Source organism: Poecilia reticulata, chromosome 5 (assembly GCF_904066995.2).
Source record: "Poecilia reticulata chromosome 5, P_reticulata-male-v2, whole genome shotgun sequence".
In the NCBI taxonomy this organism is placed as follows: Eukaryota; Metazoa; Chordata; class Actinopteri; order Cyprinodontiformes; family Poeciliidae; genus Poecilia; species Poecilia reticulata.
Genome location: NC_088834.1, coordinates 23,216,580 through 23,243,289, shown reverse-complemented (window position 1 = coordinate 23,243,289; position 26,710 = coordinate 23,216,580). Strand labels below are relative to the sequence as shown.

Sequence of the window (26,710 nt, the reverse complement as noted above, 5' to 3'; positions counted from 1 at the left end):
ATATTTATACTCCAAGGAAACAGAAAATCACAAGTAACGCATTAAAAATGAATTGCAACTGAATAATCAAAAACAATTCTTAAAGTGACATCATTGCACTGCAACAGGACATGGATTTATTTTAAGTCCTTTTCACACATTATCTGTTTGTCCTGTCCTTGTACAAAAACAATACTGACGAATTTTTACATTTTTTTTTTTACAAACATCACTTCTGTTGTTCCCAATGTTCTCAAACACTAAATCCTTTAAGAAGCACGCATGTCCTATTTCTTGAGCCCCACCGCTATAAACTCATCCCACATTCAGCTGTAAGTGTTGGCTGCTGATGGGCTCCAGCTGGCCCCCCCCTGACTGCAGCATGTGTGTGCATGGATGGATGGATGGATGGATGGACGTTACATCACTTGTAGTGCGGCCAGACGCCAGCAGCAGCAGCAGCGGCGGCGGAAGCATCCAGCAGCTCGGGAGGAAGGGTGCGAAGGAGGGGGAGAGGGGCGACGCACAAACGCAGCTGGCCATATTGCACACCAGCTCCGCGCAAATCGGCTGCGTCACATCTAAGAAAACACGCACACGCAGCAAGGCTGGAACGAGAAAAGCCAAGGCATCCAGGGAGGAAGCGCACTGGTTCACAACGCGACTCGGCAGAGCTGGTGAGTGCTTGCTTGCAGAAAAGAAAAGCATGTTGATGTTTTTCTTCCTTTTTCTTTATTTTCTTCCCCCCTCCCCCCTTTTTTTTTTTTTTTTTTTTTTTAATATAAGAAATTATGCTGCAGTCAGTTTCCCCTTACGGCGAGTCCTCTGCTCTCGTGCGCTTTTGTTAATCTCCCACCTCCTGGCCCACAAAGCGCCTGACATCATGCATATCGTCTCTGTTTCTTTTTTCTTCTCTCTCTCTCTGCCTCTCTCTCTCTCCCCATATGTTTCTCCATAAATTATCCCCGGAACCACACACACATACACACACACGCACACACACACGGGGCGTGACTGACAACGAACGCCTTCATATTTAGCGTCACCAAGCGCTTATTTACACCCTTTTCTGTGCAGGGCAAAAATGGTGAAACTGGGGAATAATTTCGCCGAAAAAAACAACGGGAAGGCGGCATCTGAGGACGGATTTGACACCATCCCTCTCATCACACCGCTAGATGCCAGCCAGCTGCAGTTCCCCCCATCCGATAAGGTGAAATTTCTGATTTAATTAGCTGATTAAAGAACAATATCAAATGTTTAATGCATTAGAAAATAATAATAATAATAATAATATTAATAATAATTAAAATTGAATATCCTTGCTTCCTCAAGAGATCATTTTCAGCTGCTGCTGTGTGTGTATGTATGTGTGTGTTATGACCAGGTGGTTGTGAAGACAAAGGCAGAATATGACGGTGAGAGCAAGAAGGGAAAGCTACGGTCCCCTAAAATCGCAGAGTTCTCAATAAGCATCATCGAAGGTGTCTCTGAGCGGCTCAAAGTAAGACATCGGTCTTCTTCCTCCTCATTTCCCAAATCCCTCACCCTCCCACAGCCTCATGTGTTGGAGGACAGGCGGCTGTGTCCCCTCCTGCAGGCGGCATGGGGCATCTTCTGTCACTTTCATCTGTCCAGCTGAAGCTCCTCGGTTCAGGTCCCCCCCCGGCCCCCCACACCTCTCGACGTCCTCGTGTTGTACAGAGACACAGGGAGCCATAATGCATAATGATTCACTTAACCCCGCCCTGAGGCTCTCATTAATTCAACTGCTGCCATGGAGATGGCCTCCACTTCTCTCCCACCTCCCCTTCCTCTATCTGCACCGTTCACACCTAATGATTCCTGCGTGTTATGTTAGCCAGAGCGAGCGCCGTGAGAACAGGTGGAGTTTGGCTTAGCCTGCACAGACCCCAGGCGGTGCAGGTTGAGGGCGTGGGGGTCTCTGCATGCGGGGTTCCCTCCTTTATCTCCACGTTCAGGATCAACAGGAGGACACCAGCTCCGCGAGGAACGTCGAGCTTCCTTTACGAAGGTTTGAGCCGCAGAAATGTGGGAGAAGGAGAGAGACGCGTTCTCTGTCTCAGAGAGCGGCAGGCCCTTTCATCACAGACGGGCTCCTGTTGCTTCACTTTGTGTGCCGTCTGCTCCGCTTCGCAACTGTAGGATTTGATCAGACAGATAAAAGCCAGAAAACACAGAGCGTCTGCATAGGATGTTCTGTTTGGGAAAAAGAAAGAAAGAAAGAAAGAAAAAAAACAAAACAACATGCCTGAAACCACTATTTGTTGGCTTTTTTTTTTTTTGCGAGCATGCAGCAGTATATGTAGCATATCCATTTATACTGGCTAATTAAAAAAATAGCTTAAACAGATATCTGGCACTAAAAACACCTTTTCTCCCACATCCTCTGCTATCCCGCTCTCTCGCTACTCTGAATCGCCAGCAGCTGTTGCGTAACTCTCCCGAGAATCGACAGTTCAGCCTCGCAGATGGCCACCAGAGCTTCATGCTGGTGGAATTACTACACGCATTATTGTGCTGGGGCTCCAGCCGGTTTGTTACCAGTATAGTGAATTTCACATTTTGTCAAGCATCATGAAAAGCACACTGGGAAAAAAAAAAAAGTGAAAGAAAAATCAGACCTGGTTTTAAACTTCTTTTTTGGGGCGGGGGGGGAGGTTTGGATTTTGGTCTCGTCCAACCAGAGAGCACTCTGTTTCCCCTTGCTGTGGATCACGCCACACTTTTCAGATTTCAAGTTTACATGTCGACAATTAAAGCCATGTATTATTTTCATGCACTCGTTCTTATTTCACTTACTAGTTCTGCTGTACTTTTTGCTGGTCTGTCACATAAAATCCCATTAATATGCATCAGAATATCAGGTACGATTTGTGTACATTCATACTTTTGTCTACATTTACTTTTTTCCATCAGTGTTCTCTTAAACACTGTTTTCCTATTTAACCTTTCAAATAAAAGAAGAAGCATACAGCTGGAAGTAGCACTGATTGAAAGCCAAAGAAAATCACAAAAATGTAAAATATTGACATTAGTTGTTAATATCTATGGAGAAAATGCATTTATATATAAAAATGCTTGACTGATATTGTCCCAATGAAGCTCCTGTACTGGTTTACATGTCAAACAATACAATGCAATGACTATTAGTCGACACAGAATAAAGTATCAGATTACAAATTCAAGAATTTATAACAAACCTCTATTTAGTCTTTGTTCAATATATCAATTGGTGTAGATTTCGAAACATCTAAGCTTCAGATGCCACAAAATCTCTGCAACATTAAATGAACATGTTGGTCAAAACACAACTTCTTGATTTGTAGAAAATGCTGTTCATAGCCCTGGCAAATTTAGATACCAATTAATCTTAATGTTATTAACGTCTTTCTTCTGACTGGAAGTGACATCAAGGCGTCGGAGTGGCCGAGTCAGAGTCCTGATTAAAAATCTCTGGACGGAGCTAAAGATTAGGGTGACGGGAAATAAGTCTTTCAACTCAAAGGACTTGGAGATTATAAAAATAAAACATTTAAAATAAATAAATCGTTTAAATATCAGCAAAAAAAAAAAAAAAGCAAAAAGCTGGTACACATTTGTTCTCAAGGTCAATGTTTCCCACTTGAATTTCCAAAATAGAAAGGTTTCTTAAAAAATACCGATTCTCACTTAAATGACTTTCTCAGCACAACAAATGTGTTGATGACAATGTGTTTTAACAAAAAGACAAACAAATGAGATTATCTATGATTTGTTAAGCATGCACAAATGAGATTATCTATGATTTGTTAAGCATGCACACAATTTGCTGTAGTAACACAAGTAAGTCAGAGTATAAGTCCCTTCATAAATGCCATTTGGCTTTTTGATCATTTCTAAAAGTTGGAATTTATGCTGCTCTGTATAATGACTCAAGGAATTGGTTTGCTTAACTAAACAAATGAAATCAATCAATCAATCAATCAATCAATCAATCAATCAATCAATCAATCAATCAATCAATCAATCAATCAATCAATCAATCAATCAAACTTTCCCTTTTTAAAAATGAGCAAAGTGTCGGTGAGTCAGTTGCACTGACGGTCATTTCCTCTGAAAAGACAAAACTGAAGAAATTTGTAAAAACAGGAATTAAAAGATGTTTTAAATGTAAAACAGGAACTAAGCAGAGATAAAAAATTGTATTTATAATTTTTTTCTAACCTTTCTACACTATAAGCTGCATTCACTCAGCCTCCTTGGTTCATTACTTGAAGCATTCACACCAGACAATATGTATATTCTGGTCTTTTGGTCCGATTTTGTCCACATCCTGCTCTTCGCTGGTTAAAGTTACCGTTATCTGCTCTCATGGAGGCGTTTCTATCACCTTCAGGTGACCCTGCTGGTGATCTGCGCCCTGGCCTTCCTGGTGTGTGTGGGGTTCCTGGTCGTCTACAAGCTCTACCAGTATGACCAGCCGTGTCCCGACAGCTTCGTTTACGTGGTAAAAACCTTCCTTCTGTGTAAATGCTTAATATCTGAACTTGAAGAGAACATTTAAAAAAAAAAATTAAATTATAATTCAAAGTTACTGTGGCAAACCTTTTGGTGGAGGTTGAGTTTTGCTTTGCAGCTTGGCAGAAAGACATTTTTTTGTTTCACTAACCTTTGTCTTTCCTCTCATGTATCTTTAAATAGTCCCAGTGAGTCACAGCTTAATCTTTGCATATTCTGCTGTATTTGATGCTTGTTTTCCCATTGTTAACTCGATGTGTCGTGTTACCTCCTCCCGGAGCAGCAAGGCCACTGCATGCCGACCGGGCTCTACGGCAACTACCCCCCTCAGGGCCCCGGGGGCCGCGGGCGCCTCTTCACCCTCATCAACCGCTACAACATGGCCAAGCAGACGATCACTCGGTCAGTTTCTCCGTGGGTGACCATCATGTCTGAGGAGAAGGTGACCCAGCAGGAGATGGAGACCGCCCAGAAGCTGGCCTAAAACCTCGCTGGGATCAGGTGGCCTCGCGCCTTTGCTGCAGAAAATAAATAAATAAAGAAATAAAGAAATAAATAACACGGCTGTGCCATTCAAGCAAACCTCGAATCCTGTGGATGAAAAACAAAACAAAGCAACAAAAAGAACCCATCTTATTTTGTCTGAGGTGCTACGCTGCCTTGTTGATGTAGTTTGGTCAAGCTGATGTGTACAGTAGCTGGAAATCTGTGGCAGTTTTGGCGCATGTTGTCAGCACGGCGAGGCTCAGTTCGGTGGATTCGTGATTTGCTTGGATGGCGTACGTCGCATATTTATTTACACGAGAAAAAAAACGGAATGGTTGGCATAGAAGAAACACGCGCACCGTCTTTGTACATACACACACCCATATGAAGAAACTCACTTTAGTACTGAGATCGTGAGCCATTCTGTGTCTGCGTCTCCCGTCTGAACGCACATGCACGACACGACTCGACTCCTGCGGCGACCGCCAGTTTGCTTCGAATCTCGTTTTTGAGCACCGACGACAGCTTTTCACACCTCCGATCCATTCTTCTCACAAACTTAGTGCGGTCCCCCACCCCATCATTGATTTTATCTGTGCAGAAACATTTTAATGTCATGATATTGTGAAACGTTAAGCCTTGACCTAACAGAAATGTACCAGCAAAAGAAATATTTTAAATTGTGTTGTTTTGAGTCCTCTTATATGGACTTCTTAATGATTGTTCCCACTTTACATGGACAGCAGACACTTTTCTTTGCTGGCTTACTGTGTACCTTAACTACTTGCGTTTGATAGCACAACTTTAAATGCTGTTGTACTGAATGTTTTCTTTTCTTTTTTTTTGCAAGTGAAGACACTGTATTGTGCGGCGCTTTGCTTTGATTAATGTCACCACAGACGGCGGTTCGCAGCCGTCAGAAACTAGTTTTAGCCTGATGTAGTGGAACAATCTGAACCTAGTGGCTTGTCCTGTTGCTTTTCCTTTCTCCTCTCTGTATTTGCCTTTTAACTCGAACCGTCCCGGACACATGTACCTTTTTTTTTTTTTCCAAGCAATGTGATGACTACCATTAAAGTGCATTTGCCACATGAAAATGTTAAATGAACAACCGAAATAAAGTGCTTTCATTTCAAACTGATGCCTGGATGTTTAAAGATTAAAACAACCTAAAGTACTCTGGTGAAAAATTGGGAGTTTACAGAAAACATTTTAAGCTTAACTGATGTGTTTGAACTGGTCTCTTTTACTTGTGGATCCACAGAGAGATTAAATTAAATATACACCAGTGGTCTTTACTGGTGTTTGCAACCATGAAAACCACCACAAACTAACGCTTTTTGGTGTCGATTCAAGGTGAAGTTGAAGAGTTTTGGAGCTAGTCCCCACTTCCTGACTCAGCCACCGCCGTGCAGTAATGCTAGTAGAGCTTGTGTAGGGGGGAGAGAATGTTGCAAAGTCGATGACTTCGTGCAGCTGGCTGGGCATTGTGGGCTTGATGGGTACATGTTTTACTAATTTGCAAATGTCATTTCGATTTGTATTATAGCCACCAGCCCTGACAGCGAAACAGACGCCCAGCATGATGCACTGGTGATTCAGCATTTTCCAGTCTAATACAAACAGAAATCTTAGTGATTCCTTGGTTATTTTTAGCATCCTCAACTCTTTCCTTTCCGTTTGAAGGCGAGAGTTTGGGTCCGACAGCTTTTCAGCAGGACAATGATCACAAACAGACAATAATAAAACTGTTTGTGAGACGGTTAAAGCAGGTCAACAGACGTCTGGACCTGAACTTAACTCATAAATGCTTACAGATTAGCAAAATTAGCATGCAGCAACTCTCAACAGGTAATTCTTGTTAGAGTGGGAAACAGCGACACACGGTGGCTTTCTGCAGATCTTCATCCTCCTGAAATTCCAGCCTAAGTTACTATAAACTCACTACCTTAAAAAACAGTTACAAAAAATAATCAAAATGCAACTGAAGGTGTTAATTTTCACAAAAAAAAAAAAAAAAATAGAGGTGACATTTGAGTTGATTATTTTTTAATTTAAAGAAAATTTCCCATTATGTGACAGGAGTTCAGAAAAAACACCAGCTGCAGTCAAACATTTATCACTTTTAGTGGTAGAATAAGACTGACAATCAATCCACTGGATCCCATTTTAAGCTGGAGTTCTGTCCACTCATCCCATCAGAGCCCAGATTCACAGATCCGCATCAGGGACGAACACGCCGCCGTCTCCACTTGAAGACGATCCTCACGGGGAACACCAGCTGTGGCGCGGCGAGCCGTGCCTTCAGTCCAAATGTTGTCATCGCCGCTCTCTAAGACTTTAACCAGTCCAGTGCAGTCCTTTGAGTCAGCGCTGCTAACCGTCGTACCAGTCCAGAAATAAGAGCGAGAAGGAGCACATGACGAGGAAGAAGAGGATCCACACTCGGAAGCCGGCATTGTTTTTGATTGCCTTGGAAAACAAACAAACAAACAAACAAACAAACAAACAAACAAACAAACAAGTTTCACTAGTTGTTTTCTTCCAAACACACGAAACCAACGTAAAGTGGAAACTTTGACCTACCTCTCGAATATCCTCGTTGCCTTCTTTGACGTTCTCTGTCGCTCCCACGACCAGCTGGTGAATGTTGTCTATGTCAGTTTCCTGTTTCACAAAGTCAAACGGGCAGCACGTTTACGCACAAATCACAAACGCAGAATTGAAAGCGACAGAAACAGAGGAGTCAGAAGGAGGTCGCCGTCTTACTTGTTGGAGCACTTTTTCAGCAAAGATCTCCTGAAGACGCGAAATCTCCACCACTTTCCCTTCAATTTGCCTGGTAGGTTCAAAACGCAAGACATTAGAAATGATCACGGGAACATACCGTATAAATCAAACTTTATCTCGTCTTGAATGCCTTTTTAAAATTTTTTATTTTATTTCAGGATTAAGCAGCTTCTTTTCTGAACAGATCACCCGAACTGAGGTTTGAACAACAACAACTCATAGCCTCACTGTGTTCCTTTGGACGGGTCACAGTTGTGTTCACCAGAAGAAACTTACCTCACTTCATCCACCAGGTTGTTCATTTCACTGACCAGTTTCTGGTTCTCTTGTTCAAACTGGAATAAAAGAACACAAAAAAAAAAAACATGTTTAAATCCTCCCAACTGGTCACAGACAGATGAACAAGATGTTTCACGTCAATTCAGGACGAATTAAATTGAAATGTGACACATTATCTGGTGCAAAAACCCTTAAACTGAACATTTTTACAATAAAAAATAAGCCCCCACATTTCTCTAAAGTTCTAATAGTTTAAATTTTAGGAATGAACTATACATATATTTTTATATCAGAGAGCTGATTCATATTGCTTAGTCAGTCTTTTCAGCCTTAATGCTGCCCACCATCTGGATCTCCTCCGGGGAAAGCTCGTCCTCCACCCGGCCCTCCTCCCACAGGTTGAGGGAGCTGTCCTGAACTTCTGACATGTTCTTTTCTACAACAAGGATGAAAAAGATGAGTTAAAAAAGCTACTACTGCGTAAAACTGGACTTCAAAGGCAACTATGGTTTCAGTTTTAGAAATTATGACATGTTGGATAAATTCAAAAGTATGCATTTAAAGCTCCCATTTTTGTGACAAATCTAAATTAGAAATCTAAAGTTGTGTTAACCTTAAAATAAAAGTCGATTAGAAAATCAACAAAACAGATTTATTATGTACAATGATTTAGTTCTGGTGTTTAATTCTATTAATGCCAATACAAATGTTTTGCAGCAAATAAAGACCAAAAATTCAGTTCTTCAGAAAATGTTCCATAATGTGCAGCAGTGTTGACCCTAAACCAACAACACTCAAGTTAAATACTTAAATACATGACCCTTTTATGGTTGCCTAATTTGTTGAAAAGTGTTTGTAAAGTCATTGTTTCCAATCACAGTGTGAAGTGTTACTTTCTTACTACATGTGTTCTGTGGTGTTGTTTTTTTTTTTCATCTGAGAAGACCTCTCTGCTTTAGATGGGCCTTTTGTTTTCACTCTGCTCCTCGGTCTTACCAGGACTTTCCTCCTTTACAACTTTCTCCTCTGCAGGCTCCTCCGCCGCGGTTTTCTCCACTTTACCGGGATGCTCCGGTGCCAGTCTCGATCTGAAACCAGTACACATCGCCTGCGTTTACTCGAATGCACCGAGAACAACCGCAAGCCCCACGCGGATTCAATCAATGTTTGAATGAAGCGTGCAGATGCTCACAGTCTCTTCTTGTCCACCATTCGTTTGACTCTAATGGCCCTCTGCTCAGAGTACAGCTTGCACACCCCTTAAAATCCAAACGCAAACATGTCGTAAACGCGCGTGTGTGTGTGCTCAGGTCTGGGTTCGGCGCATTCAGATGGGCCGTGAAACAATGAAGCAGAAAATTACCTCTCAGATACATGTCAACGAGGTCCAGCACTGCAACCCTGTGTTCCTTAATCTGAGCTGATGTCGCCTGCTTCTCCACTGTGGATGGAAGCAGTTTAACATTTTACTCACAGACAGAATTAAGCAGGAACGTTTCCAGCAAAAGATCCCAGCATGCAACAGCCATGTGAAAAACAAATATAACACAAATTCTTATTAGATACGCCCATATATGTTGCAGGGTGTCCCGTTTTTTTTTTTTTTTTTTTTTTGTCACATGACTTTATGAGAGACAGACAGAAGTGATGTAGATGAAGCGACTCCAACAGAGACCTTCGCAGCGTAGCTGCCTGATGGCTTCAGAGCAGGTCCTCATGAAGGTCTGAGCGTCCTGGTCAATCTGGTCTCGCTCGCTGTCGGTCATACGGCTGAGGTCTGTAGAGATGAGACTGAAATGGAAAACAAAGCACGTTCAGTCAAGCAGTTAAATCATTTCAGCGACAAACTATCCCATAGGAAAACAAAACTGCTCCACCCAGTCACTGTGCCTCCAACATCACAGTCATATTACCACCGATAAATTCATGTTAACCCCAAAAGGGCAAATTAAGCATTTAAATTCGTCTTTGAACATATTAAAGCTTACAAGATAAACATACAGATATACTGATATGATTGATAAACCCAAAGTGCTCAAAAGTTCAAATATAAGAAGACAGCTGTTTTATTTGATTTACGTTTCCTTCTGATGGACCTGAGCTTTTTAAACCACACAATAAATAACACAAGACTAATTCCCTCGTATTTTGTTGTGCAACGTTGCAACATTTATTTTATTTTGGAGAAAAGGTTAATGGCTATATCGTAACAATTTGATTGGAAGTAAAATTATGGTACAATAATCACAACTGTAATAAAACATTTTATGGTATTATGTTTTAATCCAGCAGAGGGCGCTCTACTAATGAACGCCAGAAAGCAAGATAAATATTTACAACAGAAAAATACCTGAGAAGGTAAAAACTGAAAAATAATGTTGATGTTGGTAGTGTAAAAAATGTTAAGCATGTTCTTTCATTTTAGTTTATAAATCACGGACTATTTATTCTTAAACATGGGGTTATACTTTTTGATTTCTTTTATTTCTTCTTCTTTTGCTCTTTCCTTTGGTTTGTTGTTTTATTGCATTTCCTTCCAAGTCATGTAAAGCACTTTGAACTGCCTCTTTGCTGAAAATGTGCAATATATATAAAATTACCTTACCTACCTCACCTTAGTTTTTTCTCAAATTGCATCCTGACAATGGTAATGGTCAAAACCTGCCTGCATTTGACCGTCATTCTTTTGGAGAAAAACATAAATTTAAATCAAGTAATAGTTAGTGGCTGGACATTAAAGAAACAAACGACTACTGAATGATCCTGCAATGAAGCCACTTATCGCTCTTCCTATTTCTTGTCGATGTTTTTCGGCTGAGAATTCGTCAACCAATCTCTTAAATTAGGACTAATCTCCACGCCCACAGACACAACGGCAGCATAAAAACCCCCAGAAAGCTTCTGAGCAAAGGAAAGGCCAGATTAGTCCCTGGGCGTGATTTGTTCTACACTTGGTTGAAGCTCAATTATTCCAGACAATTAGACTGGAGCCTGCCACAGCAGACCACCCTACATGCTGCTGACCTTTCGCCAGCACTCACTGCCATCAGTGCACGCACACGCACACACACGCACGCACACACACAAACAAACAGAAGGCATACAGGTTTATTTACATAAACATACCTTTTTTTTCTCTTCAAAAATCAGAAAGAATTACCAAAATTATTTCTATTTCATGCCAGAATCCTGAGGAGAGTGTGATTAATTAAAGGGTTTGTCCGTGATGACCGTCACATTTGGAGAAAAAAAGTGGGACGCCTGACAAACGCAAGCCAACTGCAAAGCGCTAGAGTTGCAGCATCAAGTTATGAGGAGGTTTTGCTGCAGGAGGGACTGGTGCACTTCACAAAACAGATGGCATCACGAAGAAACTTGTGTGGAAATAGTGATCTACAGACACCAAACGGGGAGTAAAAACTTAGTTAGACTTCGCAACAACGGAGCTGGAGGACAGCAAAGTCAGCGTCTTGGAGCGGCCATCATTCAAGAAAATTTGTGGGCCGAGATGAAAAGGTGTGTTCGAACAAACAAGTCTGACTCGGTTACAGCGGTTCAGTCATATTCCAGCAAACTACAGCAAGAACGGGTGGAAAGAGACTCAAAACAGTTTAAAAGGGAATTCTACTAAATATTAAGTAAAAGTTACATTTTTTCACCTTTTTATTTTTAGAATTAACGACATTTAATTTCCCTTTAGGACTAATAAAGTATTTTTGAATTTGAACTTCAAAGTAAAAAGAATTCTCTCTTTTATTACCCTGACATTTAAAGAGCTATTTTGTGCCGCGTCTGTAAACATCTGGTTTTAATTGAACGTGATATTTTTCATCTGGTCTGCTTCGAGTTACTCTAATTGTCTTGAAGAAGCTTACCTTCCGGCGCTCACGTAGTCTTTTCGGTGCTGTAGCAGAAAGTCTTTGAGCTTCGTGATGTTCGTTATCTGCCAAGACAAAGTGAAAAGACGCATTAACAGACCTGGATCCACTGTGCCAATAAAACTCTTTGACCTGTGTACAAATTTGTTCCAGAAGGAGCTTCATTCATCCAAAAAGGAAACTAAATTTCTCCGCTACATTCAGACAGAGCCAGAGTAAAGTATCATTCGGTATATATATACTGGATCTGACAGATGGACTAATTCAGTGGATCTGACGTCTGTTTGACTTCTCAATATTTACTCGCAGCAACTCATCAATTTACGTACATGAAAAAAACTCAAACCAGCAATTTCCTCAATTAACAGCTCTCATAAATAAAAACATGAGCCTCTGCGCACATACCACTGACAGAGCGATCTCTAATAAGCATTAAAATTATGATCCATTTATCATAGGCGAAACGTCTGGGTTTGTGTGTGTGTGTGTGTGTGTGTGCACAGGCAAAACCAGAGGAAACTTGGTGCGCTCCAATGTTTGCTGTTGCAATTTGGTCAAATATTAAAACAGACCAAATTGCTTCCCCCCGTCCGCAGGGCTCCGCTGCCAGGGTGAGAGTGGGTGTGGATGCACACACAGTGGGCTCTGTTGGGTCCAGAATACGACGGAGCTCAGACAAGCCCGGGATTGAAAAATGACACAATGAGTTTGACTGTGACAGCGGCCACAGAAGCGGCGGAGGGGGTGGTGGTGGTGTTTGGACAGCGCGACGACGCTGTCTTCAGCCTTCGGACTTCTCACTCTAACAAGCTCAATTATGAAATTGCCTTGGCTGCTAGGAGTAACCTGGCACCCGCGTTTAATGGCGGCTGTGAACATTCCTCGCGACACGCCGACTCAGAGCGGATTTATTAAAGCTGACGTCCGGGTAAAGAAAACGCTATTCCCAATCCGGAGAGAAGGAGACAAGCAGGGTTAACGAATTTGTCTGCTTAGAAAGATAACAGTGATGTAAGGCTCTGCGACGGGGGGGCATGTTAACACAGGCAGGGGCAGCTGAGGTGAACCTATCCTTGTAATAATAGCATTATTTGAGGTCAGGAGCTAATTGTAGCTCAGTGAGACAGAGCTCAGAGGGGGTTCAAGGAGAACAGAGCACTTCCTATATGGTTCAGATTGTCAGGTTTGTAGCTTTTCCCAGCACATGAGAGTGGGGACTCTTTTAACCAAAGAGGCTGACAGCACTACACAGACTATTTTCTGCTTTATTGTCTTTTAAGGTCACTTTTGTGTAAGGAGTTTCTATGTAGAGTGGGACAATGGTACAAGAGTTGGTAAAGTGATTCAACACATTTTAAGCTCATGAGCTCAAAAATGTCAATTTTTCCCAACTCACCAAGTAAACGTTAGACATACAGGATCATATAGTATGTACAGATGTAGAGTTAGTGTTTTAATTTTACCAATGTATTTCTTCAGACAGGAAGCAACATTAATGTTCTGGAGAGGCCAAGCAGAATCATCCCAACATGAATCAGATAATCTGTGCAGGAATCTAAAGATTATGGTTATGGCAAGGAGGTCTGCCATAACCATTTTGTCAAAAGTCATGTGACTTCTTTGCAAATTTCAAAGGGAGATCTACCCAAATATAATATATTTGAGCCTCTATTGAATAACAGAAAATCTGTAATGAATACCAGCATTGATGTTGCTGGTAGTATTTGAAGTCAATCGCAAAGAGAGAAAACGCTAATTTTGGATTTAATGAAGACCCAAAAACTGGAACACTGTAAACAATGTGAAAACCTTGTTTTTGTCGGCTTTTACTGAGACGTAGCAACAGTTTCTATGATTATTGTTGGCTTTGGGGAGTCGGTGAATGCGTTTGGACACGACAACGACATCTGCAACATGGCATGAAATTATCAACCGTAAGCAGTAATGAGATAACACGAAGAGCACAAGGTCATCTTCAGCTTATTTCTATTAATTTTAGCAGAAAAAGCTTAAATGCTAAAATTTTTAACAAAATGTGGCAATGAAAGCACATTTTTTGAATTTAAATACAGTTTTGCTTTCTTCTAGGTGTAAGATACAAACACATGGTATTATGAGAAGTTTACCTTTAACCATAAACTATGCGTTCTGTGAGCAGGTAATAGCCTCGTCCACTCCATGACGTGGTGGCCGGATACAGGAGCACCTTCAGCCAGAGACTCATTTTGCCAAAGCGCACCACAGAAAGTCATTTCTGTCCGTTTCCATCAGGCTTTAAAATACCCAAGTCTGTGCTAATTGATTACATTTTTTTCTGCGCTCATTTATAGGTTATTTATTGATTAATATATTGCATGTGATTGCTTGCTATTTACTTATTCGTTTATATCTAGTCATTTTGAACTTATCACTCATATATTTTACAAACTTCGAATTTACTACCTAAGATGGAGTAGCTTTCAACAAATAAGCAGTTTCCCCTTGGGGATCAATAAAGTATATTCTATTCTATTCTATAACTTGGCACTTAGCTAGTTCTTGATGTAAAGGCAAAGCGCTGTAGAGCAGCTTTTGGACCAGCAGGGGGCGCTAAATCCTCAGTGTTGGAGCTTGAAGAATCAGAACGCAAACAAGAGAGCGCAGAGCGTGTGCATGAGTTTTTGTATGCGTTGTGTGGAGGGCAGGGGAGTGCAAAGCCTGCTGCTCTGGGGGCTGAGCAGCCTCCTGTGTGTATACATTGGAGCTCAGATTCCCAGCACAACCTCAAGGGTTTGCAGGGGGTCAGAGGGATCAATTGCTCTTGTAACTTAAGACCTTAAAGAGCAAGTAATTCCTCAACAATGAGGAAAGGGGTGGCCTCGTGCATTGCAGCTCGCCATATATGTGTGCAACTAAGCGCGTGTAACCGTGTGTGTGTGTGTTTGCGTGCAGCCAACAAAGGTGGGTGTGAGGCAGGGCTTGCAGCGGAGGCAGAAGGAGACAGTCTGCCGGGCTATATCTAATCTCGTCATCATCAAAGACCCCCACTTTACCTCCTCACTTTCTCCTTCCCCGCTGCTCCCCTCCAGCCCTGACTGAGCCCAAACAAACCATCAGGAGGGATTATTATGAGGAAGAAAAGGGAAAAGGCTTAGCAAGCAGATTTCCAAAGAGCTTGGATGGCTCTTTGTTGTTGTTTAAGGCAGGTAACTGACAGAATCTGGCGATGACCGCACTGCTTTGGTTTAAGACCCTGACTGCATGTCCTGACCGTGGGCTATCCGTCCTGACGCCATGCGATGTCGGGCTTAAATACGCGGGCTTTCGCAGAGAGAAGCGCTTAGGACTGGGCCACATGTTGACTTTATTATCATGTTTATGTCTGACTCACTAATGGGGCTCGGTTTGCTTTCCTCGAGTGTACCCAGTTAGAAGGCTTCAGTCAATTGAATATACAAACATTACAGCTTTCGGAGTATTTATAAGTGGTGAAATTGGTCTTTTGGAAATACACAATTTCATTGTAATAATGTGATAATACTGAGGAGTGTTTAATTGATAAGTTTGCTTTCATAAAAAAAAAAGAGTTGTACAAACTTTCAGCTATTTTGTTTTTTGTTTTTAACAAATGATGGTGAAATCTGGGATCCACTTAAGGTCAGATCTAAATAATTGTGGAATCTGATAAAGTCCAGACAGTTTCACCGTTAAAGGGCCAATCACTGCGGTCAAGGTCGTCTCAGTTTTGGGTTGGGACAACCACCGACCGGTTTGTCTCTCACACCTGTTTCTGATGTAGATATTCAACAACCAATACATAAACACACATGCTGTGAACAACAGATCACGGATGGCACTCTCGATTCAAATCAGTAACTTGTTTCATACCAATCAGGCTCTTCCGGCAACAAGAATAAATAAGTCACGGGTTGAATTCTACTTTGGCTAAAACATTTGGCCGTTTCAAAAACTATACAGCGCTGGGAGATGAAAGCAAGTTGTAAAATAAACATCCATCAAATTGTTATGTAGTTTTTGTCTTTTCGTCATTCTGTTCTTGGTAGCATAACATTGAGTGAAGGATAAAAAAAAAAAAAAAAATCAGGAAGTTGTGACAATATTTAATAGTAATAATAATAATAATAATAATAATAATAATAATAAAAAAACTTCAGCATATGTTGCATCCCTGTTTTAAATAGCAATATTATAACAATCCTACTAGTAAAAAAAAAACTGAAGATATAAAAAATGGACAAATTTAAATTTTACAATCTCTACAAATACTATTGTATTACATGCTCTGTTGGAAAGGTGACCTTAAATGACTTCTGCTGTGATTTGGTGCTAAATATAAACCTAAATTAGCTTGGATCTTGGTGGTGTGTTGCCTCCCTAAAGTAACAGCAGTAGAAGTACTGAGAGCGTTCCAACGTTTTCAAATGTCAGGCTTTCAATACGGGTTTAAAGTCCTTTTAATGGGGTGCCAGAGACATTTAAAGCATGTTTGTGGCTATCAAGTAAAGATTCACATAGTGTTGACCCTCCCCCACCCGTTGCTGTGCAGCTAACTAAAAAAAAAAAAAGGCAACTATTTTTTCTCATTTTTACAGAGAAAGCGAATTTGGTCCTTGATAGACTTATTTTCTATCAAGGAAACAACAGATATTTGCGGGGTGAAAACATCACTCTTACTAAGGTCATGCTGATTTAATGCAATAGTTGGAATGCTACAAGCTAATTTGCAAGGTTTTAAAGTATTTGGCTCATGTAATGGAATTTCATTTTAAATATTTTTGCTAAAAGATTTAAACTGTGTTTATTATGAACGATACAGAGGGTGTGCTTTCTTTTTACTATCAAAGTATGTTGCGAGACTGCAGCAGTGCCATATGAATGGATAACACTAACAAATCAGTTTATGTCCCATCTTATTTCCCCTAAGTCCTGTTCTAGAGGCAACATAACAAGAACTTTTGGATTTTATCCTCCAAAGAAACAATACTAACAACAAAAACATTTTCAGGAACAGAAATTTTTCAATGTAAACGTCAGGGTCACCATGTTAATACGTGAAATTCCCAACCAGAACTACAATAAACAAAACTATTTAAAATAAATCACGCACACACATATTGAACCCTGTACAGTCATTAATTTATGTGGTACGAGTGTGCATTTAGGTTAAGCTTGTTTCAGTCCAGATTCACACTAAAACATAAGAAAGATAAGGATAAAAATGCTTTAATCATGACTATTTAGTCTGCATATTTGTAGCCATGGTGGTAACATGGAAAAAGCCTAACGTAAAAAATATCACTGGATCTATTTCTTGAACAGTTTTTCCCCGCCATTAAACATCAAGTGCTGAATGATGATAATCGGCTCAGCAACTGAAGCAAGACATCAAGTGTTCAGAAAGGCTCAAGAACACAGTTTTTTTCCGTACCCAAGTGTAACTGAGGTAATCAGACACAAGAGTCACGTTATATTTCCTTCGAGATTTTATATGCACAACTACAGATAAAAAAAAAAATTGTTTAGGTATAAATGTAGCTTGCATGAACAGAAACGTTAAGGCAGCAAACAACTTCTCCGTTGAGTCTGGTGAAAACTATGTTAACTTCGGATGACTGAATAAATACGACTGAAAACATAAAACAATGTTCAGACAGTTAAATAAACATGAAGTGCTATAGTTTCATGCAGGACATTTAAACACAAAATTTGAAGAACAAAAAAAAGCTACATAGCACTTCTTGTAAGCATTACCCGATGAATAAATTGAGTATGTACGCGTTTTAGTTTTAAAGTGAATGAAATTTGGTAATTTCGTGGTGAAGTTTGCAGGAAACTCTGATATCAGACGACGAATGAGGATAACAAAATGATTATTGAACAAAAAAATCTCTAAAGAGACGTCTTTTTTTAAATACATATTTTGAAACTGAAATCTAAATTTTCCAATCTTGACATGTTGAAACAGTGTACGTCTGTAGAGCATTAAATATTTCTGTAAAAAAAAAAAAAAAGAAAAAAAAAAGAATGAAAATACTAGGTGGATCTAAAAGTACAAGCCTCAAACTTCAATTTATGTTGATTTTATAGAAAAATCTGAGATTAAGCCAACTAATAATTACATCATTTACCAAGAAAATCCTGGCAAGCTAACTTTGTAGCTTAACCTCCAGACCATCCACATTCATCTGCAGTCCAGGTAAAGACACTCAGGTAAATCAGCTCACTGTGGTCCAGGAAGCTTGGGCATCATTTGACCCTCATTGCCATGACCAACAATGTGTGTCCGGGTCCTTTGATTACGAAGTTCACCACCTATTTTGCCTCACTTCAGTAGCATGTTCTCGTCTTTCTCATTTTGAAGTGACTAAAAGAAATAGGTCTCCGCGTCATAATATAGCTAAACCCTCAAATAAATAAAAGTCCTGAAACTAAACACACAGAATTTTAAAAAAAGAAAAAAAATGCTTACTTGTCATTTGCTTTATGACAATTGTTCAGGGTGTCATTATTAATTAAATATTAATTTACACCTTTCTATACAAGTAACTTCAAAGAAAAAATGTTAAATTAAAATGTTCCTAATTTTAATTGAAACACACAAAGAAACACAACAAAAACCTATATTTGCTGACGTCTCCATACTCTTAAAACAACTAAGTGTGAATCAACGTCAAAATATTCCAAATTTAACGTTCTCAGAGATTCACGGCGATCAGATGTTGTTTAGCGAGTCAAGCATAATTTCATCATATTTTATCTGAAACTAAATCATCCTCAAAAAAAATGTTAAGAAAACTAGATGAACGAAAATGTTTTGAAAGTATAAGTGTGCTGTTTTAGTATAGAGGGATAGGGGATAATATCGCAGCGCACTTTAAAGAGCTGGCTGCCCGCCTCGCTTTTCAGCCTTTCAAAGGAAAACACAGCGAGAAGGAGCAGATTCTGGAATGGCAATCCTGACGGCACAGCGGGGAGCCCCGCGCTGTTTTCTACACCCAATTTAACAATTTCAGAGTGACCTCGTCCATTTAAAGTTGAGAAGGGCAGCATGCTGTGGGGAGTGACGAGGTGAGCGGTGAAACGGAGATCACAGCGTTCCGCAGCGGCCCCTGCGAGGTAAAAAAGATTCCCCCCCCCCCCCCGACCAAACCTCATCACACTAACACTAGCTCTCCTATTAGCCAATCAAAACAAGTTTTTTTTTTTAAAATCACTTTGAATGGAGCAACATTTCCTTTATTGCTCTGCTGATTTTTGAGTGGAGGGAGGAAAAAAAAATAAGAAAAGAAGGGAGTCTCATAAGACCACTGTGTATTTGTCAACTTTGATGTTTTCTTTCTATTTCTGTGAGCCTCCAATGGGAAGTCGGGACGGAGAGTTAGTGGGAGAGTTATGCATGTCTTGATGGGCACCCACATCTGTTGTGCATTAGGTGCCGGCCGTCAACATTGTTACTGGGGACCTAATTTAATATTTTCTCTGTTTTGATCTTCCACCTTTAATCACTGGCTCTTGGGAGGATCGGTTTTCCTCAAAAATTGTTTGAGAGCCGAAAGAAAATGTTATTGCAGCATGTTTATGGAATCATGCATGGGAAGAGGCAAGTTGGGCAGGGAAAAAAAAAGCTGCACATGTCAGGCTGCGTAGAGAAGAACGGACAGGAGAACTGGGCTAAGGTGGCTGAAAACCACGACATAACTTGAAGCAGTCAAGACATTCCAGATTTTCATTTTCCACAAAAAAAAAAAGAAAAAAAAAGATGATCTGAGATGATATCTACACCGAGGAGCAGACAGCAGGATGAGGGGTTGTGGGGGGGCTGCAACAGCCAAGCACCACAGGATAGGTTCAGGTTTCTTTGGAAGCAGCAGCGGTGCTTTTATTAAAACTCCACTTCCAATATCAATATAACGGAACGTAACAAGAACCTGGCTGCGCCGAGCTGCGGCAGTTGGCCTCGCGTCTCTCTCACAAGCGAAGGCCGGAGCCGCTGGGAACGACCGGATGGCCTCTGCCTCCCAGGGGAGACGTGAAGTGCTCCTTCGGGATGGCTTTGAAGACGTCCGCGTTCGTGATATGTATGTTTGAGGACAAGGTCTCTCAGCGGCAGAGGAGCAAAGAGCCTTTAGCTGCCCTTACTGCCAACAGCAGATGATGAAGACCGTCTACTTCATTTTTCCGAACTAATCAAATTCCCAGTTTTCTGGAGCAGCTCAAAACATGGCGGCGTGTCCCGTAATCAGCTGTGGTCACACTCAACTGTAAGAGGCTTGTTTTTGCTCAGTAGTGCACATAAATTAAGAAAAGAAAAACAACAAAAAAACGTCACTTTGGGAAGAATAAATCCTCGTACAAAGACTAACTCATGCCTACAGTTATTGCTGCCATGTGCCATTTCTTCTCTCATGCTCTCACAGCTGTAAAGTCTGTTTCGACTTTGCAGCTCCTGCATCAGACATGGGCCGGTCACTGGCAAACACAGGTTTGAAAAAAATATACTTTCAAGTTTAATATTTTAAATAGCAATCCTGTGGCTTTAAGGCCTTTTTAGTGAGATGCCAGAGGATGTTTTGGAGTAGAAAGAGTTTTGCCTACGGAGCACAGAGTATTGCGACAATCTTCCACTTGGTGCTGTGGACTGTCAGTAAGCCAGCTGAAAGGGCCATGCACTTTGATTACAATGAGGATCAGGTTGGCTGTGCAGAAACATTTTTGGTTGTTAAAAATGGTGTTAATCTAAAGGAGTGCAACCATCATTTTTATTAATTTGACACTTATTTGAATTAAAACCCCTTTTGGGAAGATACGAGTGGGATGTCTGGAAAACAGCTGAACTCCGACTGGTTTCCAGAGAAGACAGCCAAACTAATTAATATCTAAAGAGAGCAAGATGAATAAAAATGATCGCAATCTTTGCAATAAGCATGTTTACTTTCCTGAATTTAGCAGCCATTTCTCCCATGTTTATGCTTTAAGTGTATTTAAAAAGTGACTTGAACTGAGTTATTTTTCTTTCTCTTTGATTCATATTTTTAAGTTGATATTTTAACATCATCAAGTCTACAGCTGCAGGAAATGTAATCAAGATGCTGTAAAAACAGAATTTTAGGTCTAGCAGGTTGTTGTTTTGAGAATTATACATAGAATATAATTTACTGCCTGTTAGCAACATTGCTGTGGTTTGTTGTTGAAGTGTTGGTCAGACCAACCCATGTTTGAATTACATCAAGCTCAGGGAAATGTTTGTTGCTTAACTTCAGTTTTTCAAGAAAGTGTAGACTAAAAATCTTCTGATTTGATATGTCAGCACATATTTAGTCCACACAAGCGGTGGTTCTATAAAAAAACTGAAAAGAAGTTACATTCTAATTTCAGGATTTATCTAAAGCTGCTATTCAGAAAAAGAATGCAAGCTGAATGTATTTTTTATCTCTTATTATCTGTAGCTGTGAAAATACAAATGAGATCTTCTGACTGAAAAAACGACTGCTACATTCACTTAACTTTGCTAAAAAAAAAGAGCAGTTCATTTAATCATTGTTCATTCATTGAACGTATCAGAGCAATATCTGCTTTTTTCCTCATTTTGAGTCACAACTTCTCACAAATTTCCAAGACTTCAGGTTTTTAAAACGCTGAATTGGTTTCGGTCCTTACCTTATCTCAACCCACAAGATGATGGTACTACTTAAATGATTTTGGGTTCGCCTAAAATACCTTGGATAGTTCTGAAACATATTTCCACTTCTGTGCAGAAACGTAGCAGAGGCAAAATAATAGAAACCGCTGATATCGCCTCTTTTAACTTAATGATTAGCAAATGTTGTGCATCTTTCTGCACTCAATAACCGTATGGAGCTCCAGGACCAGGTTTCATTACCGTAGTCGTGTTTTTTGATTTTTGCTCCAAATGAATGTACTCCAGAGGCTAAAGCTAACGCTAGCCTGCTAAACACTCACCACTTCCTTGGCTCTCAGCGAGAAGCCGCTCTTCGGTCGGCTCTTCTTGAAAATCTCATCTTTGACGGAGTCCACGTTTACTCCGATAGCCTTGTTCCTGGTTTTCACCGTCTTCACGCTGGCTTTGAAAAGTAATGTAATGTCCACAGCCATGTCTGAGGGAGCTGCTGCAGCGCTGTAAACAAACCGACACGTCATCAGGTGGTGAGGTCATCATCCTGCGACGCTCCAGAGGGGAAAAATCCTGTGGTTTTAAACAGACGTCTGGAAAATGTTTCATTAACATAATTCTAGTCATCACAAAGGTCTTTTATGGAACAGTAAAGCCATTTCATGTTAAAAGAGATCCATATTTTGAGGAGAATTGCTGATAGAAAGAATTTATATAATATTTTTCTTTGGTCCTCACCCATCTAGATTTAAGACAAGAGAATTGAGATCTGTGTGACACCGACACCATATCTACAGAGAATGCTTATCTGACAATTCAAACTCTTCTACTAATGAATTACAAACAAAATCTACAGATTTAGGCTGCTTTTGTGTTGAAGATTAAATCTGGTATATTTTTGGAAGATGAATAGAATGAACTATTTGGAGTTTTTGTTGATGAAATTATTTTAACCAAATTCTTTATATACAAATGCTAATTCACCAACAATGCAATATTTTTAAAAAACCAATTTAAGATGTTTTCTAAGTCTCTGCCAAAAGCATAACAACAACGCTAATAGAGTTTGGAACTACATAATAGTAAAAATGTATCCACACATAATACTTTTTTCTTGTTTGTAAATCTATAAGGGATGCCTTTTTATTGTTCAACTGTCTGTTTTTACAGGGTTGTTAAAAACAGTTCCTCAGTTTTCTTCACTTTTTAAAATCCATGTAGATTGTCAAACACATTTTAATATCAGACAAAGCTATAAATGATTAACTTATTTAAATTAAGGGGAAAAACTCTATTTAAATCAGTCTAATGTCTGGTTGTTCACCCTTTACAGCCTCAACGGCCTCGAGTGTTTGTTTAAGGTCATGCCGCATATCTCAAATGGAGTTCGGTCCAGACATGGACGTACCCACCACTACCATGTCAGACTGTCAATATAATGTTTTCTCCATTTGTGGATGCTATGGATTTCACAGTGATTCAATGCCTCTGAAACGGTATTAACCCTTTCCAGACTCACGGATGTCAAAGACTGTTTCTCATTTGTTCTTGATCGGGTCATGTTGTGTTGCTTTTTGAGGTCTTTTATCCTGCCTACTTTATGTTGTCATACTGATTTCATTCAATTTCAACTGTTAATTTTGAGAACACCTTAAATAAGCCGTCAATTTATTTGTTTTATAAGACAGAAAACACAGCCGAGGAACATAGTAACCCCCAAATTCAGCCTATCAAAATATAAACCTCTCTGAAGAATGGTAGTCTTCACTCAGATAACATCACCTGCTGTTTGAAAGGTTGAAGTATTGTTTTTATTAACATTTTATTGTAATTATTAGGCAAAGTGCCGTTCCAAAAGAGCTGTCAAGTGAAGAATGAGGAGCTGAGTTGCTGTTTCTGAGCAATCAACATACAGAAAAGCAGAGTGAATTGGTCCTTTTGTAGATGGTGGACCTACAGTGACTCGCCATGGACAGAGCATTTCAATCTCAGAGTGAACGATGAAGGAAAAAAGATCTGTAGATTGGGAGTCTTAGAGTCTTTAAACTCTATTATTTCAGATGATCTGAAAAGGTTTGGTGGATGTTATGGCTTCACAAGGTTCATATTACATTAATAAAGTGTATATAAAATTACAGGCTGTTACTTGTGTGCTATAAGTGTTACAGCAGAGTATAATGTTAATGCGACGTTTATGGCTTCCAACTGTCCTCAAGAGCTTTTTTTCCCCCCCACTCACACTCAAAGCTAAGTGTGTGGGTGAGAAAAAAAACACAAGCTCTTAATGTACAAATGGCAGGAAAGGAAAGGAGAGACAGTTTCTCCACTCAGCTGTAGCAGAGTCTGGCACAACACTAACAACGGAAATGAGCAAACCACACAGCAAATAACAGGCTTTTATTCAACACCCCTGGCCCCCACTACTTACATCTTGGTGCCAACCTCAGTCACTTACAATTCAAATTCTGCTCAGAAATGCTTTATTGATCCCAAAGGGAAATTAAATGTTGTTGTAACTCACATTATCCAAGGTTCTCCAAAGTACTGCAGATGCTGATAGCCGTGGGCAGGAACGATCTCCTGTAGCGGTCTGAATTAAGCCTCCAACTGTCGTAAAGATGTTTTATGTAAAGGATCCGTAGGGTTGTCCGTGATGTTCTTGAAATGTTCTTGATTGTGCGGGGAATCCTTCTTTCCACCATGATCTCCAGGGATTCCACTGTTTTCCCTGGAATAAAACCAAAGTCCTTAATTTCTGTGTGTGTGTGTGTGTGTGTTTTCTCTTTTGTTTTTGGTCTTTTTACTTCCCTGACTCATAAATAGTTCATAAATATGCTTACAAATAATATTAGAAGAAAATGACTAGATTCCTCTGAAGGACAGAAGATTGTCTGGGGTTTTTCAACCACTTAAGGGGTGATTTTGATGTGCTGATTCCAAAAATCACATTGGTGATCAGGTCAACTTTCTGAACAATGGATGCACCAGGAGCATCAAAATGCATGACTTATTCTCACATATAGATTGGTTTCCTTACAAGAGAGAAACGGCATACATTGTTGATGTTATGTGAATATTAAGTAAGGACCGGGAAAAAATGTTTCAGTTCCCCACAGCCAAATGTAGAGAATGAAATTACAAATGTTTTCTTATTTAGCTAGAGATTTATGCAAAATGTAGATAAGAAGGACTTTGAGATTTCTTTGTAACAGTGACTGTTCAGTAAGCTTATACCTTCACGTGTGATGGTTAGACAGAAAATGACCTTTAAATTCTATGGGTTTGCATATTTTATGAGTATGTTGTGTTTTAGGGATGATCTTTATTTTTCATTAACATTTTAACGTTGCCCTTTTTTTTAAGGGTTATACCTCTAATCTGAGATCAGTCCAGATCTGTTCAGTTAGAGATAACCTGTCCAGTAGAAACCCCCAGAGATCCCTCTCCCCAGTGACACTCTCCAGCTCATTTTTATCGACACCAAGGCATTCCAAGGGCGAAAACGAGTTATTCTCTCTTATCTATAGGTTTTAGCAGACTTTCCTCCAGCATGTTCCTGTATTTAGATTTCAGGAACAAGCTTTTGCTTTCATCTTCCCATCATTCCTTGTGTTCACCTATCACAAAAAGATCCAACTTATACATTATAAGTTATAGCTGATATATAGATTTGTGTTTTTGACATCTTGAAAACCTTGTCTGTGGCAAAACCTAAAATTTCAACGTGCTAGGTAGCTATTGAAAAATATTCCGTTCTTTATTATCACTGGGGCCTGGCATAGCAATGCATAGGAAAGCACTGAAATGCCTTGCAAAGACCCCCAGAGAACAAAGCAGGGCATTTCAATACCTCCAATGCATGGATGGCACCTAGCACTCTACACCTCAAAATAACTGCTGCATCCTTTCACCCTTAATGTGGCTTGTTGTGCACCCCCCCAATATATATATATGTCAAAACATGCAGATAGATCTCAGCATGCAGGCTTCTAGTACTTCTGTTGGCATTTCGAGTAACCATGGCAACATAATTAGCGAAAATCAAGCCAAATTCAAATCAAAACAGATTCTAACTGACACTGTATCTCACTCACAGGTGACAGTTTTCAGAGGATTAGTTACCATAGCAACAGAACACTGAGGAGGGAAGATATGTAGAGAACTACAGAGATGAAGGAATACACAGTTCCTACAGAGGAGGGCAGAGCTTCTAGTAAGAACTACAGAGACGCCGCCAGAACACTTACTACAGACAAGTATATATGTTTTATAATTTACTGCCAAGGACAAAAAATATATGTATTTTCACTTTTCGGCAAAATTCAACAACTGCACAATTCTTGTTAAGTAGTAAATGGTATTAAATAAGTAGTATTTCAAAAGAGCAGAAGAAATATTGTGTTTTTTTAACAACAGTTTTTGTTGTTAATCTGGTGGTAAGAGATGAGTGTGTTTTCTGGTAACCAAGTCCCACGAAGTAAACATCTGATTTCTACTTTTGCTAAATTTACCAACTGTAAAATTCTTGTCAAAGCAGATAAGCAGTATTTCAAAAGAGCTTATATTTTATAAACAGTACTTAATTTGGAGTTAAAAGATGAGCGTTTTTTTTTTCTGGTAACGAACTGACACGAAGTATAAATCAGATTTTTACTTTTGTGTTGAATGTGTGTTTTACAATACATTAACCACCAATGACAAAAAACAAAAAAAAAAAAACTTTTCACTTTTCTGCCAAATTCTAAACAATTCTTAAGTACAAAGTAGTGTAAGATAAGTGGTATTTCAAAAGAGCAGAAGCAATCTTATGATTTTTGAACAATAGCAGTAATTGTTGTTAATCTGTTGCTAAGAGATGAGCGCGTTTTCTGGTAAAAAAGTGCCACGAAGTAAACATCTTATTTTTACTTTTGCTAAATTTACCAACTGTAAATTTTTTGTATCTAAGCAGATAAGCAGTATTTCAAAAGAACTTATGTTTTACAAGGAATATTTAATTTGGTGTTAGGAGATTAAAGTTTTTAACGAACTGCCACGAAGTATAAATCAGATTTTTACTTTTGTGTTGAATGCCTGTTCTATGATATATTTACCACCAATGACAAAAATACAAACAAAAAAAACATTTACCCTTTCCTGAAAAATT

The 26,710-nt window shown here is 39.7% G+C and overlaps 2 protein-coding genes across 2 annotated transcripts; one reads left to right on the top strand and one right to left on the bottom strand.

Annotated features, from left to right (window-relative positions):
* The first annotated feature begins 396 nt into the window (after window positions 1-396).
* nsg1 (neuronal vesicle trafficking associated 1) lies at window positions 397-6,123 on the top strand. Its single transcript, XM_008409401.3, has 5 exons — window positions 397-656; window positions 1,057-1,192; window positions 1,367-1,483; window positions 4,379-4,489; window positions 4,784-6,123. The coding sequence occupies exons 2-5, from the start codon at window positions 1,064-1,066 to the stop codon at window positions 4,982-4,984; spliced, it is 558 nt and encodes a 185-aa protein (XP_008407623.1). The 5' UTR covers window positions 397-656; window positions 1,057-1,063; the 3' UTR covers window positions 4,985-6,123.
* An 895-nt stretch (window positions 6,124-7,018) lies between these two features.
* On the bottom strand, window positions 7,019-22,120 carry stx18 (syntaxin 18). Its single transcript, XM_008409400.2, has 11 exons — window positions 21,894-22,120; window positions 11,931-11,998; window positions 9,731-9,846; window positions 9,419-9,496; window positions 9,248-9,314; window positions 9,052-9,143; window positions 8,400-8,491; window positions 8,053-8,111; window positions 7,756-7,825; window positions 7,573-7,653; window positions 7,019-7,458 (listed from the first exon to the last, which is right to left on the bottom strand). Exons 1-11 carry the CDS (start codon window positions 22,089-22,091, stop codon window positions 7,363-7,365), a joined length of 1,017 nt encoding a protein of 338 aa, XP_008407622.1. The 5' UTR covers window positions 22,092-22,120; the 3' UTR covers window positions 7,019-7,362.
* Window positions 22,121-26,710: the final 4,590 nt, after the last annotated feature.

Bases quoted from the DNA above. Each gene is read 5' to 3' on its own strand.
- nsg1 (XM_008409401.3), top strand. From the start codon at position 1,064: ATGGTGAAACTGGGGAATAATTTCGCCGAAAAAAACAACGGGAAGGCG. The intron at 1,484-4,378 runs GTAAGACATCGG...TATCACCTTCAG, and splicing joins GTGTCTCTGAGCGGCTCAAA to GTGACCCTGCTGGTGATCTG. The intron at 4,490-4,783 runs GTAAAAACCTTC...CTCCCGGAGCAG, and splicing joins CCGACAGCTTCGTTTACGTG to CAAGGCCACTGCATGCCGAC.
- stx18 (XM_008409400.2), bottom strand. From the start codon at position 22,091: ATGACGTGTCGGTTTGTTTACAGCGCTGCAGCAGCTCCCTCAGACATG. The intron at 9,497-9,730 runs GTCTCTGTTGGA...TTCCATCCACAG, and splicing joins CAGGCAGCTACGCTGCGAAG to TGGAGAAGCAGGCGACATCA. The intron at 7,654-7,755 runs GTAAGACGGCGA...TTTGTGAAACAG, and splicing joins CTGAAAAAGTGCTCCAACAA to GAAACTGACATAGACAACAT.